Source organism: Nycticebus coucang, chromosome X (assembly GCF_027406575.1).
Source record: "Nycticebus coucang isolate mNycCou1 chromosome X, mNycCou1.pri, whole genome shotgun sequence".
Lineage (NCBI taxonomy): Eukaryota > Metazoa > Chordata > Mammalia > Primates > Lorisidae > Nycticebus > Nycticebus coucang.
In genome coordinates, this window is record NC_069804.1 from 47,962,797 (window position 1) to 47,977,170 (window position 14,374).

At 40.1% G+C, this 14,374-nt stretch overlaps 1 protein-coding gene across 1 annotated transcript in view; it reads right to left on the bottom strand.

Moving 5' to 3' along the window:
• Positions 1-3,561: 3,561 nt before the first annotated feature.
• The window catches only part of FUNDC1 (FUN14 domain containing 1), a 49,655-nt gene continuing 38,842 nt past the window's right edge, over positions 3,562-14,374 (bottom strand). Inside the window, exons 4-5 of the mRNA XM_053580845.1 lie at positions 11,897-12,025; positions 3,562-7,193 (exon numbers count right to left, since the gene is read on the bottom strand). Coding sequence (XP_053436820.1) covers positions 7,116-7,193; positions 11,897-12,025 — 207 coding nt within the window. The 3' untranslated portion in view covers positions 3,562-7,115. The remainder of the gene's footprint in view (positions 7,194-11,896; positions 12,026-14,374) is intronic.

Sequence of the window (14,374 nt, forward strand, 5' to 3'; positions counted from 1 at the left end):
CGAGGGTGGCGGGTTCAAACCCAGCCCTGGCCAAACTGCAACAAAAAATAGCCGGGCGTTGTGGCAGGCGCCTGTAGTCCCAGCTGCTCGGGAGGCTGAGGCAAGAGAATCGCGTAAGCCCAAGAGTTAGAGGTTGCTGTGAGCTGTGTAACGCCACGGCACTCTACCCGAGGGCGGTACAGTGAGACTCTGTCTCTACAAAAAAAGCAACACAAATTTATCATCTTATAGGCCTGGAGGTAAGAAGTCTAGCATGGGTCTTACCAGGCTAAAATCAAGGTATCAGCAGAGCTGTATTTCTTTCTGGAAAGATTATGTTTTCTTGCCTTTCCCAGGTCAGAGGCCACTCGGCTTTTGTCACCTTTCCTCCATCTTCAAGGCCAGTAAGATAACATCTGTCTGACCATTCTTCCATAGTCATATCTTTCCTGGACTCTCTTCTGCCTCCCTCTTCCTCTTTTAAGGACCTTTATGATTACACTGGGCCCACCTAGATAATCCAAAATAATCTATTTCAGGCCAGTTGATTAGTAATCATATTTCATCAGCAACCTTAATTCTCCTTTGCTATGCAATCTAACATATTCACAGGTTCAGAGCATTAGAATGTGGACATCTGGGTGGTGCCTGTGGCTCAAGGAGTGGGGCGCCGGTCCCATATGCCGGAGGTGGCAGGTTCAAACCTAGCCCCGGCCAAAAAACACACGCGCGCACACACACACACACACACACAAAAATAAATAAATAGAATGTGGACATCTTTCAGAGCCATCATTCTGCCAACCACAGTGCTTTCCATGCTCCAGAGCTACCTGTAGGATCAGGCTAAGTCTATATTCCAGCTGAACCTACATAAAGGGACCTACAGGTAATTGTGTCCTTATTCAACAGTAAACAATATTTGTTGTAATAATGTATAAAACTTTATAGAAATTAAATAGTTACTACAAGGAAATGAAAAACTACCAAAATAGGGCGGCACCTGTGGCTCAGTCAGTAGGGTGCCGGCCCCATATACCGAGGGTGGCGGGTTCAAACCCGGCCCCGGCCGAACTGCAACAACAACAACAAAAAAAATAGCCGGGTGTTGTGGCAGGCGCCTGTAATCCCAGCTACTTGGGAGGCTGAGGCAAGAGAATCGCTTAAGCCCAGGAGTTGGAGGTTGCTGTGAGCTGTGTGAGGCCACGGCACTCTACCGAGGGCCATAAAGTGAAACTCTGTCTCTACAAAAAAAAAAAAGAAAGAAAGAAAAACTACCAAAATAGAAAGGTAAACTCATTTATCATAATAGAAAGTCTATAAAATATGGTTGTAGAAATTAGCAAGAGAAACAATTAATATAGTTGAAACTTCTCTGGGGTAAAAAAAAAAAAAACAGTAAGTTAGAGACAGGTGGAGCAGAGAAGTATTCCTTTTCCTTAGAAGCAATATAACACTATTTGATTTTTAAACTATGCACAATATCTTGATAAAATTAACTTTAAAAATATCTGGGTACTGTGGCTCAGTGAGTAGGGTGCCGGCCCCATATACTGAGGGTGGTGGGTTCAAACTCCGCACCGGCCAAACTGCAACAAAAAAATAGCCGGCCATTGTGGCGGGCACCTGTAGTCCTAGCTACTTGGGAGGCTGAGGCAAGAGAATCACCTAAGCCCAAGAGCTGGAGATTGCTGTGCTGTGACACCTCGGCACTCTACCGAGAGTGACAAAGTGAGACTCTGTCTCTAAAAAAAAAAAAAAAAAATTTTTTTAATTTAAAAAAAATAGCTGGGCACAGTGGCTTACACGGGTAATCCCAGCTCTACACAGGAGGCTGAGGCAGGCATTCAAGATCAGACTGGGCAACATAGTAAGATCCTGTCTCTAAAAAATTAAACAAATAATTTAAAGTATTTTAAAACTTAAGAAATTCAGCAAATAAAGCAGAAAAGTTGAATAACCTCCTCCCGAAATATCAATAACCTAGTAATTTTAAATTCCTATCCATGATTCAAAAAAAATAATTTTTTCTAACTATAAGGTAACATGAACTCAATATAAAACTACTGAAAAAAGAGGGCGGTGCCTGTGGCTCAGTCGGTAGGGCACCGGCCCCATATACCGAGGGTGGTGGGTTCAAGCCCGGCCCTGGCCAAACTGCAACCAAAAGAATAGCCGGGTAGTGTGGTGGGCGCCTGTAGTCCCAGCTACTCGGGAGGCTGAGGCAAGAGAATCGCCTAAGCCCAGGAGTTGGAGGTTGCTGTAAGCTGTGTGAGGCCATGGCACTCTACTGAGAGCCATAAAGTGAGACTCTGTCTCTACAAAAAAAAAAAAAAAAACTACTGAAAAAAGATAAAAATTCTGCATACCAACCACTTAATGATAACCACTATGAACATATATGTGCATACTTATGCTCACATGGTTATTTTTTTCCCCAAAAAGTGGAGTCACACTCTTTGTAACCTGATTTAATCACTAACATGTGGATCAATATATATAGCTCTACATTGCTCTTAATAATTGTATAGAGCCAGGTGTGGTGGCACTTAGCTACTTGGGAGGCCTCAGGTAGGTGGGAGAATTGTTTGAGCCCAAGAGTTCAAGGATGTAATTGCTATGTTCACCCCATTACACTTCAGCCTGAGCAACACAGTGAGATCTCACCTCTTCAAAAAAATTATATAGGATTCTATATAATTTAGTAATAATAAAAACCAGGAGGAAAGAGCTCTATTTGTCTTCATCTTTCATTACAGGAGTAAGCAGATATACCTAAAGTTGGTAAATAAAGACTGAAAAATTAAAGTATAATATTTAAAGTAATAAAGGCAACCACTAGAAAAACATAAAATATATTAGCAATCAAAACAAGTCTAGCATGTGTGTACTCAAAATTTTTCACCTTTCAGAGTGGACATTCATTATATACTATCCAAACTTTGACAATAAAAATAAGTATATTAAGATATACTTCATAATAATAAATTGTGGTATATGTACACCATGGAATATTATGTAGCATTAAAGAAAGATGGAGACTTTACCTCTTTCATGTTTACATGAATGGAGATGGAACATATTCTTCTTAGTAAAGTATCTCAAGAATGGAAGAAAAAGTATCCAATGTACTCAGCCCTACTATGAAACTAATTTATGGCTTTCACATGAAAGCTATAACCCAGTTATAACCTAAGAATATGGGGAAGGGGGAGGGGGAAGGATGGGCGGAGGGAGGGTGATTGGTGGGATTACACCTGCGGTGCATCTTACAAGGGTACATGTGAAACTTAGTAAATGCAGAATATAAATGTCTTAACACAATAACTAAGAAAATGCCAGGAAGGCTATGTTAACCAGTGTGATGAAAATGTGTCAAATGGTCTATAAAACCAGTGTATGGTGCCCCATGATTGCATTAATGTACACAGCTATGATTTAACTAAAAAAAAAAAAAAAAAAAAGATATACTTCAAAATATCTTTTAATAATGGTTGTTCCAGAAAGGGGATGAGGGTGGGCACTTCTGTCATACCTTTCTGTAATCATAAAGGTACCGTTATAAAAAAGATAATCATTAATATATCACTGAAAGCAGCTTGCTTGTGAAACAGTACTTTTCTATGTAAGAGGTAGGTGGAAAAAATAGTACATAAACTATGACTCAATTTTTATTCAATATACACATATATGTGCTTATACAAAGATAAAAAAGACTCCAAAGACCACACACCAAGATACGAAAAATACTTATCCCTAAGTACATCATATTATAAACGTTCTATATATATATATATATTTTTTTTTTTTTTTTTAAGAGACAGTTTCACTTTGTTGACCTCACTAGGGTGTCATAGCATCATAGACCACAGCAACCTCCAGCTCTTGGCCCCAGGCAACTCTCTTGCCTCAGCCTCTCAAGCAGCTGGGACCACAGGCACCAACCACGATGTCCAGCTATTTTTTTGTTGCAATTTGGCCAGGGTCGGGTTCGAACCCGCCACCCTCCGTATATAGGGCCAGCGCCTCACTCACTGACACACCACTCACTGGCACCACCCAATATTCTTTATGCTGATTAATTACTCTACAATGAACATTTCATTCACATTATATTTGAAGAAAGCCTATTAAAAATCAAGAGGGACTTTACCTAACAATTGCAATCAATGTAACCTGGCTTATTGTACCCTCAATGAATCCCCAACAATAAAAAAAAAAAAAAAAATCATCTATTTTATATGGTGCCCCATGATTGCATTAATGTACACAGCTATGATTTAATAAAAAATAAATCATCTATTTTGTAATGGGAAATAGGAAGGGCTGTAAGAATAAAAAAAAAATCAGACAATAAGTCTCTATATTTCGTTCAAAGCTTAGGCCTCAGAATAGATATATTCCATATACTAAAGTTTTAATAAATCTTGCAAACAGCCTTTATGCCATCAAACATAAAAATCTCCACTTTAGACAAAGGCAGGCTATATATATAGGCATTTCAATCCAAGCAAACCCACAAAGTCTTTGTGATGGAGCCTGATGCACTGGATTGCCACACAAAGAAACAGCATAGACAGGAGGCAGAACAGGGAATGTAAACAGAGATGGGACAGTCTGGAAAGTACTGGTAATACTTTGCACTTGCATACAATAATTTTCAAATATTACAATAGAGAAACGTATAGACAAAAATAAAGTGTTACTGGCTTGGTGCCCATAGCTCAGTGGTTAGGGCACCAGCCACCTGCACCAAGGCTAGAAGGTTCGAACCTGGCCCAGGCCAGCTAAACAACAACAGCAACAAAAAGTAGCTGGGTGTTGTGGCAGGTGCCCGTAGTCCTAGATGCCTGGAAGGCTGATGTAAGAGAACTGCTGAAGACCAAGAGTTTGAGGTTACTGTGAGCTGTGACGGCACAGCACTTTACCGAGGGCGACATAGTGAGACTGTCTCAAAATAAATAAATAAATAAATAAAGTGCTACCTTTTTCAATTTTCATTTTTGTTTGCACTCTCTAAGTAGTTATCCCTACTCTTCATTTGCCACTAGGTCATATGTCAGGTTCCCCTATAGAGTGTATTACTTAAGCGTCTATTCAAGTAAAAGCTCAAGGGCAGACATTTTTGTGCCCCAATTTTTTTAGCACATCATGCACAAAACTGACACTAAAAATATTTTCAAAATGAACAAAACTGAACCAGCTGCTAGAGCTCCCTACAGTAGCCTACCTCACTGTATCAGAGTGTCACGCAGTAGTGTAAGAGGCACACAGAGGCATAGGCAAGGCTCTACCTAACATGACCTGATCATACTTATGAATATTTGTCCCTTTTAGTTCCACAGCAATGAAAAGCTCAGCAAGGCAGAAACAGAGAAAAGCTCAAAGAAGAAAAAACAAGTATTTATAAGCAAAATCACTTTATATTAAGAAAGTCGGAATTTTATTTAGCATTATATCTGAGGCACTAACAATAATAAAGGAAGCAACTAAAGATCAATCCCACATTTGATTTTAAGGAGTCTCACGATAATGAAAGCACGCAGCCTGTAACCAATTTTGAAAGTATAAAATGTCATACGTTTACCATACACAAAACAAACTATGGGAACTTCCTATCAAAAGAAAATGGTCTGGCTCGGTGCCCATAGCTCCATGGTTAGGATGCCCCATGTACATAGGGGCAGGCCTGCTAAACAACAATGACAACTGGGCGGCGCCTGTGGCTCAAGGAGTAGGGCGCTGGTCCCGTATGCCGGAGGTGGCGGGTTCAAACCCAGCCCCGGCCAAAAATCACAAAAAAAAAACAACAATGACAACTACAACAACAACAAAAAATAACATCCAGGCATTGCGGCAGGCGCCTGTAGTCCCAGCTACTTGGGAGGCTGAGGCAAGAGAATTGCTTAAGCCCAAGAGTATGAGGTTGCTGTGATGCCACAGCACTCTACCGAGGGCAACATAGTGAAACTGTCTCAAAAGAAAAAGAAAGAAAATAGTCTGATTATCTGCAAAGTCTTTCCAATCTGAACACTCTAATACATGTTCTGCTGTTTTTCCCAATTCTAACATAGAGCTCTATAGACAAAATAATGATACAGAAAGCTTCTCTGGGCAAATGAGCCTTTGGGGAGTGGGATATTGGCCCTGAGAAACAAGTAAACTGGACTAGTGTTCAACCAACATAATACTAGCAAAAGCCTGAAAGCCTTGATCTCTCAACTAGATCAAAGAGACAATTCACTTTCAGCTATAATTTCATTACATAGAAAATCACTGTTCTTCAGACAGCAAATTCACACTATACTCCTATGTATGTTAAAGTGATCTTTACCTCTTAGTGAAGAAGAGATAAATAGAATTTTTAGAAAGAAAAAAGGAGATGCATTCAAGGTTACTAAAATGAATCAGTGATCCAACTATATGTGCCCCCAAAATAATTAGCTCTGCCCAGGCTGCAGGATAAACAAACAAAAGAATCATAAGCTTACATATAAGAAGATAAGTTTAAAACTACAGATACCAAAAAAGGAAAAAGAACTTTATACATGTAGTATTTCTTTAGAAGAGCCTTTTTTGAAATGTATAGTTATGATATGAGAAAAGTAAGAACTGCAGGGAAAAAAAAATTGGCATTAAGTTACGTCAGCAGATTCTGTTTAATTTTTTAATAATTATTTCTAAAGCGTTCCACAAAAGGTCATCATAGTTCTTCAATTTATTACAAACATACCTTCTAATACAAAAAGTCAGCACTATACCATAAATCACAATAAAGAACATGTTATTTAAATAAAAAGAGAATCATATTTCAATCCAACAGACTTTTTTCTCTTCACATCTATACCCAATGGTGATATTTTATAGGTTAATTTCTAAACAAATTTTTAAAAACTGATGAAAGCTATGTTTTACTCAGGAATACTATTTTCACATAACATACAGGTTATTTAAAAGCAGGTACAAGTTTGCCAAGCTTCAGATGGTGAAATGCTAAGTAGTAAGTTTAGTATTGTCCAGCTAGTTGGTTTCTCCTTGCCCTGCAGACTTTGGCAGCACATACTGTTGAGAGAACACCTTGCTGCCACCACTTCTCTTTTCATTATCAAATCCACTGCAGTAGAACATTTATGTCCTTAAGATGCAAGGCCTAGCAAAAAGCCTCCTACAAATCCACTGGATATCACGATGTTCTGTTTCATAAATTCTGTGGCCTGAAACAAATTTTAAAAAAAATACTTTTAATTATGCTACAACATGGATGAACCTTGAAAACATTATGCAGAATGAAGTAAGACAAAAAAGGTCAAATGTATCATCCCACTTATATGAATAGTCAAATTCACAAAATTAAAAAGTAGAATAGAGATTATTAAAAAAAAAAAGAGAGAGAGAGAGAGAAAGATTACTAAGGACCAGGGAGAGGGGAAAATTGTAGGAATTACCATTTTTAACAGGCACAGAGTTCAGGATGATGAAAGTTCTGGAAATGGACAGGGGTAATGATTGCACAAAAGTGTGACTATACTTGATGCCACTGAACTGTACGTAAAAATGGTTAAAATCATAAATTTTATGTTTTATATATATATCTTACCACAATAAAAACCATGCAATTTTTATAAGAACCCTCCTTAATTACTGAATCTAAGCTAAGTAACAATTTCAGCCATTTTCTTCAATTCAATAAATACTCAACAAAAATCCCTGCGTACCCACTACTGCAAGTGCCAAACACCACACAGTATCTCAGAAATGTCCATTAGAAACTGAAGGAGAAGCTCTGTGCCTGTAGCACAGTGGTTACAGTGCCAGCCACATACACCGAGGGTGGCGGGTTCGAACCTGGCCCAGGCCAGCTAAACAACAATGACAACTGCAACAAAACATAGTGTGGTGGGCGCCTGTAGTCACACATACTTGGGAGGCTAAGGCAAGAGAACTGCTGTAGCCCAAGAGTTTGAGGTTAGGTGGCATAGCTCAGTGGGCAGGGCGCAGGCCACATACACCCAGGCTGGAGGGTTCGAACCTGGCCCTGGTCAGCTAAACGACGACAACTGCAACAACAACAAAAAAAATGGCCAGACATTGTGGTGGGCGCCTATAGTCCCAACGACTTGGGAGGCTGAGGCAGGGGAATCACTTAAGCCCAAGAGTTTGAGGTTGCTGTGACGCCACAGCACTCTACACCAAGGGCAACATAGTGAGACTCTGTCTCAAAAAAAAAAAAATTGTTTGAGGTTGCTATGAGCTGTGATGCCATGGCACTGTACCAAGGGTGACATAGTGAGACTCTGTCTCAATAAATAAATAAATAAATAAATAAACTGAAGGAGCCTAGAGAATATAGCCAGGCTCTAAGTATACAGGCAGCAACAATTTCACAGGTAAAATGTCTATCTATAGGACAGATATAAATGGCCCATGACCAACTTATTAACATAGATTACTTAATAAATTGTCACAGCAGATACAATGTTATTTATTATTAGTTCATTTAGCCATTATGAAAAAATGTACAGGATAAATAAATCACAAAAAAGAAAAAAAAAATCACTTTGATAAAATGTTTAACCCAGGGCGGCGCCTGTGGCTCAGTCAGTAGGGCACCGGCCCCATATACCGAGGGTGGCGGGTTCAAACCCAGCCCCAGCCAAACTGCAACCAAAAATAGCCGGGCATTGTGGCGGGTGCCTGTAGTCCCAGCTGCTCAGGAGGCTGAGGCAAGAGAATCGCTTAAGCCCAAGAGTTGGAGGTTGCTGTGAGCTATGTGAGGCCACGGCACTCTACCGAGGGCCATAAAGTGAGACTCTGTCTCTACAAAAAAAAAAAAAATGTTTAACCCCAAAAAACCCATGAGGAAGCCATTAGACAAAGCTTCACTATGAAATATTCTGTGCCTAGAGGCTTTTCTTTTTTTTTTTGTGATTTTTGGCCGGGGCTGGGTTTGAACCCGCCACCTCCAGCATATGGGACTGGTGCCCTACTCCTTGAGCCACAGGCACCGCCCAAAATATTCTGTGCCTAGAGGCTTTAAAAAGGTCAATCCCATTAAAGATGAGGGGGAAAAAATGAGATGAAAAGACTGTTTAAGACTAGAGGAAACTTTGAATATATGACAACCAAATGCAACACATAATTCTTAGTTGGGAAAAAAAGCCACAAAAGGTATTTTGTGGAAAAATTTTAATATGAACTATACATTAAAAAATATTATCTCATATTTAAAATGGTGATACATCCAGAGCATGCTCAGTTATTTTGGATTAATAATGGTACTATGTATTTGAGTTTATGTAGGAGAATATTCTTAGAAGATAAACATGGACTAGGCGCCTACAGCTTAGCAGCTAGGGTGACAGCCACATACACCAGAGCTGGAGGGTTCTAACCCAGCCCAGGCCTGCCAAACAATAATGACAACTACAACCAAAAAACAGCCAGGTGTTGTGGCAAGCGCCTGTAGTCCTAGCTACTTGGGAGACAGAGGCAAGAGATTCGCTTAAGCCCAAGAGTTTAAGGTTGATTTGGGCTGTAACACCACAGCACTCTACCCAGAGAGACAGCTTGAGACTGTCTCAAAAAAAAAAAAAAAAAAAAAACGAAGATATAATATATATATAGAAGTATATATATATTTTTTTCTTTATAGACAGAGCCTCAAGCTGTTGTCCTGGGTAGAGTACTGTGGCATCACAGCTCACAGCAACCTCAAACTCCTGGGCTTAAGCGATTCTCCTGCCTCCACCTCCCAAGTAGCTGGGACTACAGGCGCCTGCCACGACGCCCAGCTACTTTTTGGTTGCAGCCATCATTGTTTGGTGGGCCCAGGCTAGATTCAAACCCAGCAGCTCAGGTGTAGGTGGCTGGCGCCTTAGCAGCTTGAGCCACAGGTGCCGAGCCAGGAAATATTTAGGAATGAAAAGTCATGACATCTTAAATAGTTCATTAAAAAAAAAAATGTAAATCTCATCTACACACAGATAAAGTGAATATGGCAAAATGTGAACAGTTTGGTGAATAAATGAAGGGTATTTTGGTATTCACTGTATTTGCCTTTCAACTGGTTTGAAATTCTTGAACTAAAAAGTTGAGGGACATACAAGGATAAAACAAAAACAAAGGCAAGTATTCAATTCAATTTTAAACAGAGTATCAAAAAAAGACAAAGGACAGCGCCCATAGCTCAGAGGGTAGGGCGCCCTCCACATACACCAGGGCTGGAGAGTTTAAACCCGCCCCTGCCAGCAAAAACAACAATGACAACTGCAACAAAGAAAATAGCTGGGCATTCTGCCAGGCGCCTGAAGCGCAAGCTACTTGGGAGGCTAAGACAGGTGAATTGCTGAAGTCCAAGAGTTTAAAAGTTGCTGTGAGCTGTGATACTACAGTACTCTACTGAGGGTGACATAGTGAGACTCTGTCTCAAAAAGAAAAAAAAAAGTATATATATATATAAAAATATAAAGAAAACTAATATAGTAATCACATTGAAATAAAATATACACATTGGCTCAGCACCCAGAGCACAGGGGTTATGACGTTAGCCACATACACCAAAGCTAGCTGGTTTAAACCCAGCCTGGGCCAGCTAGACAACAATGACAACTACAACAAAAAATATCCAGGCATTGTGGTGGGAACCTGTAGTCCCAGCTACTTGTGAGGCCGAGGCAAGAGAATTGCTTAAGCCCAACAGGTTGAGGTTCCTGTAAGTTGTGATGCCAGAGCACTCACTCTACAGAGAGTGACATAGTGAGACTGTCTCAAAAAAAAAATTTTACTATACCTGTATGTACTACACATGTACTAATTTATAAAAACAGAGTAAAAATTTGGGCTCAGCACCTATAGCTCAAGCAGCTAGGGCATCAGCCACATACACCAGAGCTACTGGGTTTGAATCCAGCCCAGGCCTGCCCAACAACAATGACAACTCTAACCAAAAAATAGCCGGACATTATGGCGGGCACCTACAGTCCCAGCTACTTGGGAGGATGAAGCAAGAGAATCCTTTAAGCCCAAGAGTATGAGGTTGCTGTGAGCTGTGACGCAATGGCACTCTACTGAGGACAATAAAGTGAGACTCTGTCTCAAAAACAAAAAAAAGAAAACATGGTAAAAATGTGGAAGAGAATGATGTTTTCAGCTTTACATGCAGATCTAAGTGGGTGGGAGATGGGCAGAATAAAAAAAAAAAAAAAAAAACACCTCAGTAACTGTGGGTCAAGTGGCTAAGGCGCCAGCCACATACACCTGAGCTGTGAAGTTTAAATCCATCCAGGCATGCCAAACAACGACAGCTGCAACCAAAAAATAGCCGGGCGTTGTGGCAGGCACCTGTAGTCCCAGCTACTCAGGAGGCGGAGGCAGGAGAATCGCTTGAGCCCAGGAGTTGGAGGTTGCTGTAAGCTGTGATGCCACAGCACTCTACCCAGGGCAACAGCTTGAGGCTCTGGCTCAAAACAAAAAAAAAATGACTGATGGCTTGGTGCCCGTAGCTCAGTGGTTAGGGTGCTGGCCACATACACCAGGGCTGGCAGGTTCGAACCCGGCTCAGGCCTGCTAAACAATGACAACTACAACAAAAAAATAGCTTGGCATTGTGGCGGGTGCCTGTAGTCCCAACTACTTGGGAGGCTGAGGCAAGAGAATCACTTAAACCCAAGAGTTTGAGGTTGCTGTAAGCTGTGATTCCACTGCACTCTACTGAGAGCAACATAGTAAGACTCTGTCTCAGAAAAAAAAAAAGACTGATTTAAATAGTGGCTTAATTCCCACGTGTACTTAATATGCTCTGAATATATCACTTTAAAAAAAAAAAAGAAAGAAAGAAAAGGTAATCCCAGTCACATTTTCTTGCTAAGTGAGTTCATTAACCAAAAAAATAAAAGGAGCCAAAATTATATCATCTTACTTCTTCAATTATATTGTTGATTTCAGGTGCTGCTTTATTAGCTCGTTTCTTAATCTGTCTTTTTGCTTTGTTTACATCTTTTTCAACTCTTTTCCAGTCAATCTGAACATAGCCACTGTGACTGGCAATCTGCAAAATGTAATAAAAATGGTTAATTCTAAACCAGCTACATTGCTGACTAGTCAATTACTCAAGAATATATGAATAATTAGATTTCAAGAAATTTATGAAATTTACAGGCAACAAATTCTTTTAATTCATCAATCTATTCATTTAACAGATACTGAGTGCTTATCTACTCTATGTCAAGCACTAAACATAGGAGACATAAGTTTCCACACTTAAGAGTTTCAGGTCTGTAAAGGAAAACAGACATTAAGCATGAGTAACTAATTACTTACATGTGATGAACACTGTTAAATACAGTAAGGAACACAGATTCCAAAAGTTGTACCATAACTATACTATCATCTATCAAACTTTATGAAATAGAGAATTAGATAAAAAGATACAAAACTATCTAGATTATATAGTTAATAAAAAATACCTTTTAATTAAATAGATGGTTAATTATAAGGGATTGTAAACCAGATACTAGGTCACTAAAGAAATTTAAGTAGCCTGACTCTTAAATTAAGAATACTTTCTGGCTCGGTGCCTGTGGCTCAAGCGGCTAAGGCGCCAGGCACATACACCTGAGCTGGCGGGTTTGAATCCAGCCTGTGCCGGCCAATCAACAATGACGGCTACAACCAAAAAATAGCCAGGCATTGTGGCGGGCGCCTGTGATCCAGCTACTTGGGAGGTGGAGGCAGGATAATTGCTTGAGCCCAGGAGTTGGAGGTTGCTGTGAGCTGTGATGCTACGGCACTCTACCCAGGGCAATAGCTTTGAGGCTCTGTCTCAAAAAAAAAAAAAAAAGAATACTTTCTAGTAATTGCTTTTCCAAGTAAAATATATAAGAAATATGCTCTACACAAGTTTCATACCATAAATCATTTCAATAAAACTATAGCTAACTGCCTATTAAGAAAAACCCTCGGCTTGGCGCCTGTAGCTCAGCGGCTAGGGCGCCAGCCACATACATAGGAGCTGGAAGGTTCAAACCCAGCTCAGGCCTGCCAAACAACAATGACAACTACAATCAAAAAATAGCCAGGCAGGGCAGCGCCTGTGGCTCAAGGAGTAGGGCGCCGGTCCCATATGCCAGAGGTGGCGGGTTCAAACCCAGCCCCGGCCAAAAACCACAAAAAAAAATAAATAAATAAATAAAAATAGCCAGGCACTGTAGCAGGTGCTTACAGTCCCAGCTACTTGGGAGGGTGAGGCAAGAGAATCACTTAACCAGGGGTCCTCAAACTTTTTAAACGGGGGCCAGTTTACTGTCCCTCAGGCCATTGGAGGGCCGAACTATAGTTTAAAAAAAAAAAAACTATGAACAAATTCCTATGCACGCTGCACATATCTTATTTTGAAGTAAAAAAAAACAAAACCGGAACAAATACAATCACACCGCGGCATGTGGCCCACGGGCCGTAGTTTGAAGACCCCTGGTAAGCCCAATGGTTTGAAGTTGCTGTGAGCTGTGACATAGTGAGACTCCGTCTCAAAAAAAACCCTCATGTGGTGCTACTGAGAAACTGCAAAATCTAAACACAAACAATAGCATGTGTGAGTCAGTACAGCAAGTCAGTGCCGCCAAATAAAATCAAAATAGACGGCGCCTGTGGCTCAGTCGGTAAGGCGCCAGCCCCATATACCGAGGGTGGTGAGTTCAAACCCGGCCCCAGCCAAACTGCAACCAAAAAACAGCCGGGCGTTGTAGCGGGCGCCTGTGGTCCCAGCTACTCAGGAGGCTGAGGCAAGAGAATCACCTAAGCCCAAGAGATGGAGATTGCTGTGAGCTGTGATGCCATAGCACTCTACCGAGGGCCATAAAGTGAGACTCTGTCTCTACAAAAAAAAAAATATATATATATATATATATAGTCACACGAGTAGTAAATAATTAAGCCAACATACCATTATAAATCACTTTTATCAACCTTACACTTTCTTTGTGATCTTTTAATGCATCACTTTGACTTTTAACGACACATAAAATACTTTAAATAATAAAAATATCTGATTTTATATAAAAAGGTTGACTAGAAATCATAGATTCTATTTTCTCTGTGAATAATTCCATAGAAGAATTTATCTTCAATTCTTTCTGTATTTATTCACCTACTAGCACTTCAATCGCCAGCCTCAGCTGGAGATCAAATCAAATGACAAGTGAAAGCTTTTTCTGGTAGTATTTGACACAGCAATGTGAGTTACAAACATAGAAGTGATGATGAGCCTTAAGGAAAGAAGCCTTTTCTGCATGTAAATTTAAAAGACTTACTTGCACTAAGTAATCAAATTAATTGATTACTTTGAAGCTTTTGCAGAATTTAACTTTTTGCTGAATCTTCATACTCGAATTATACGGAA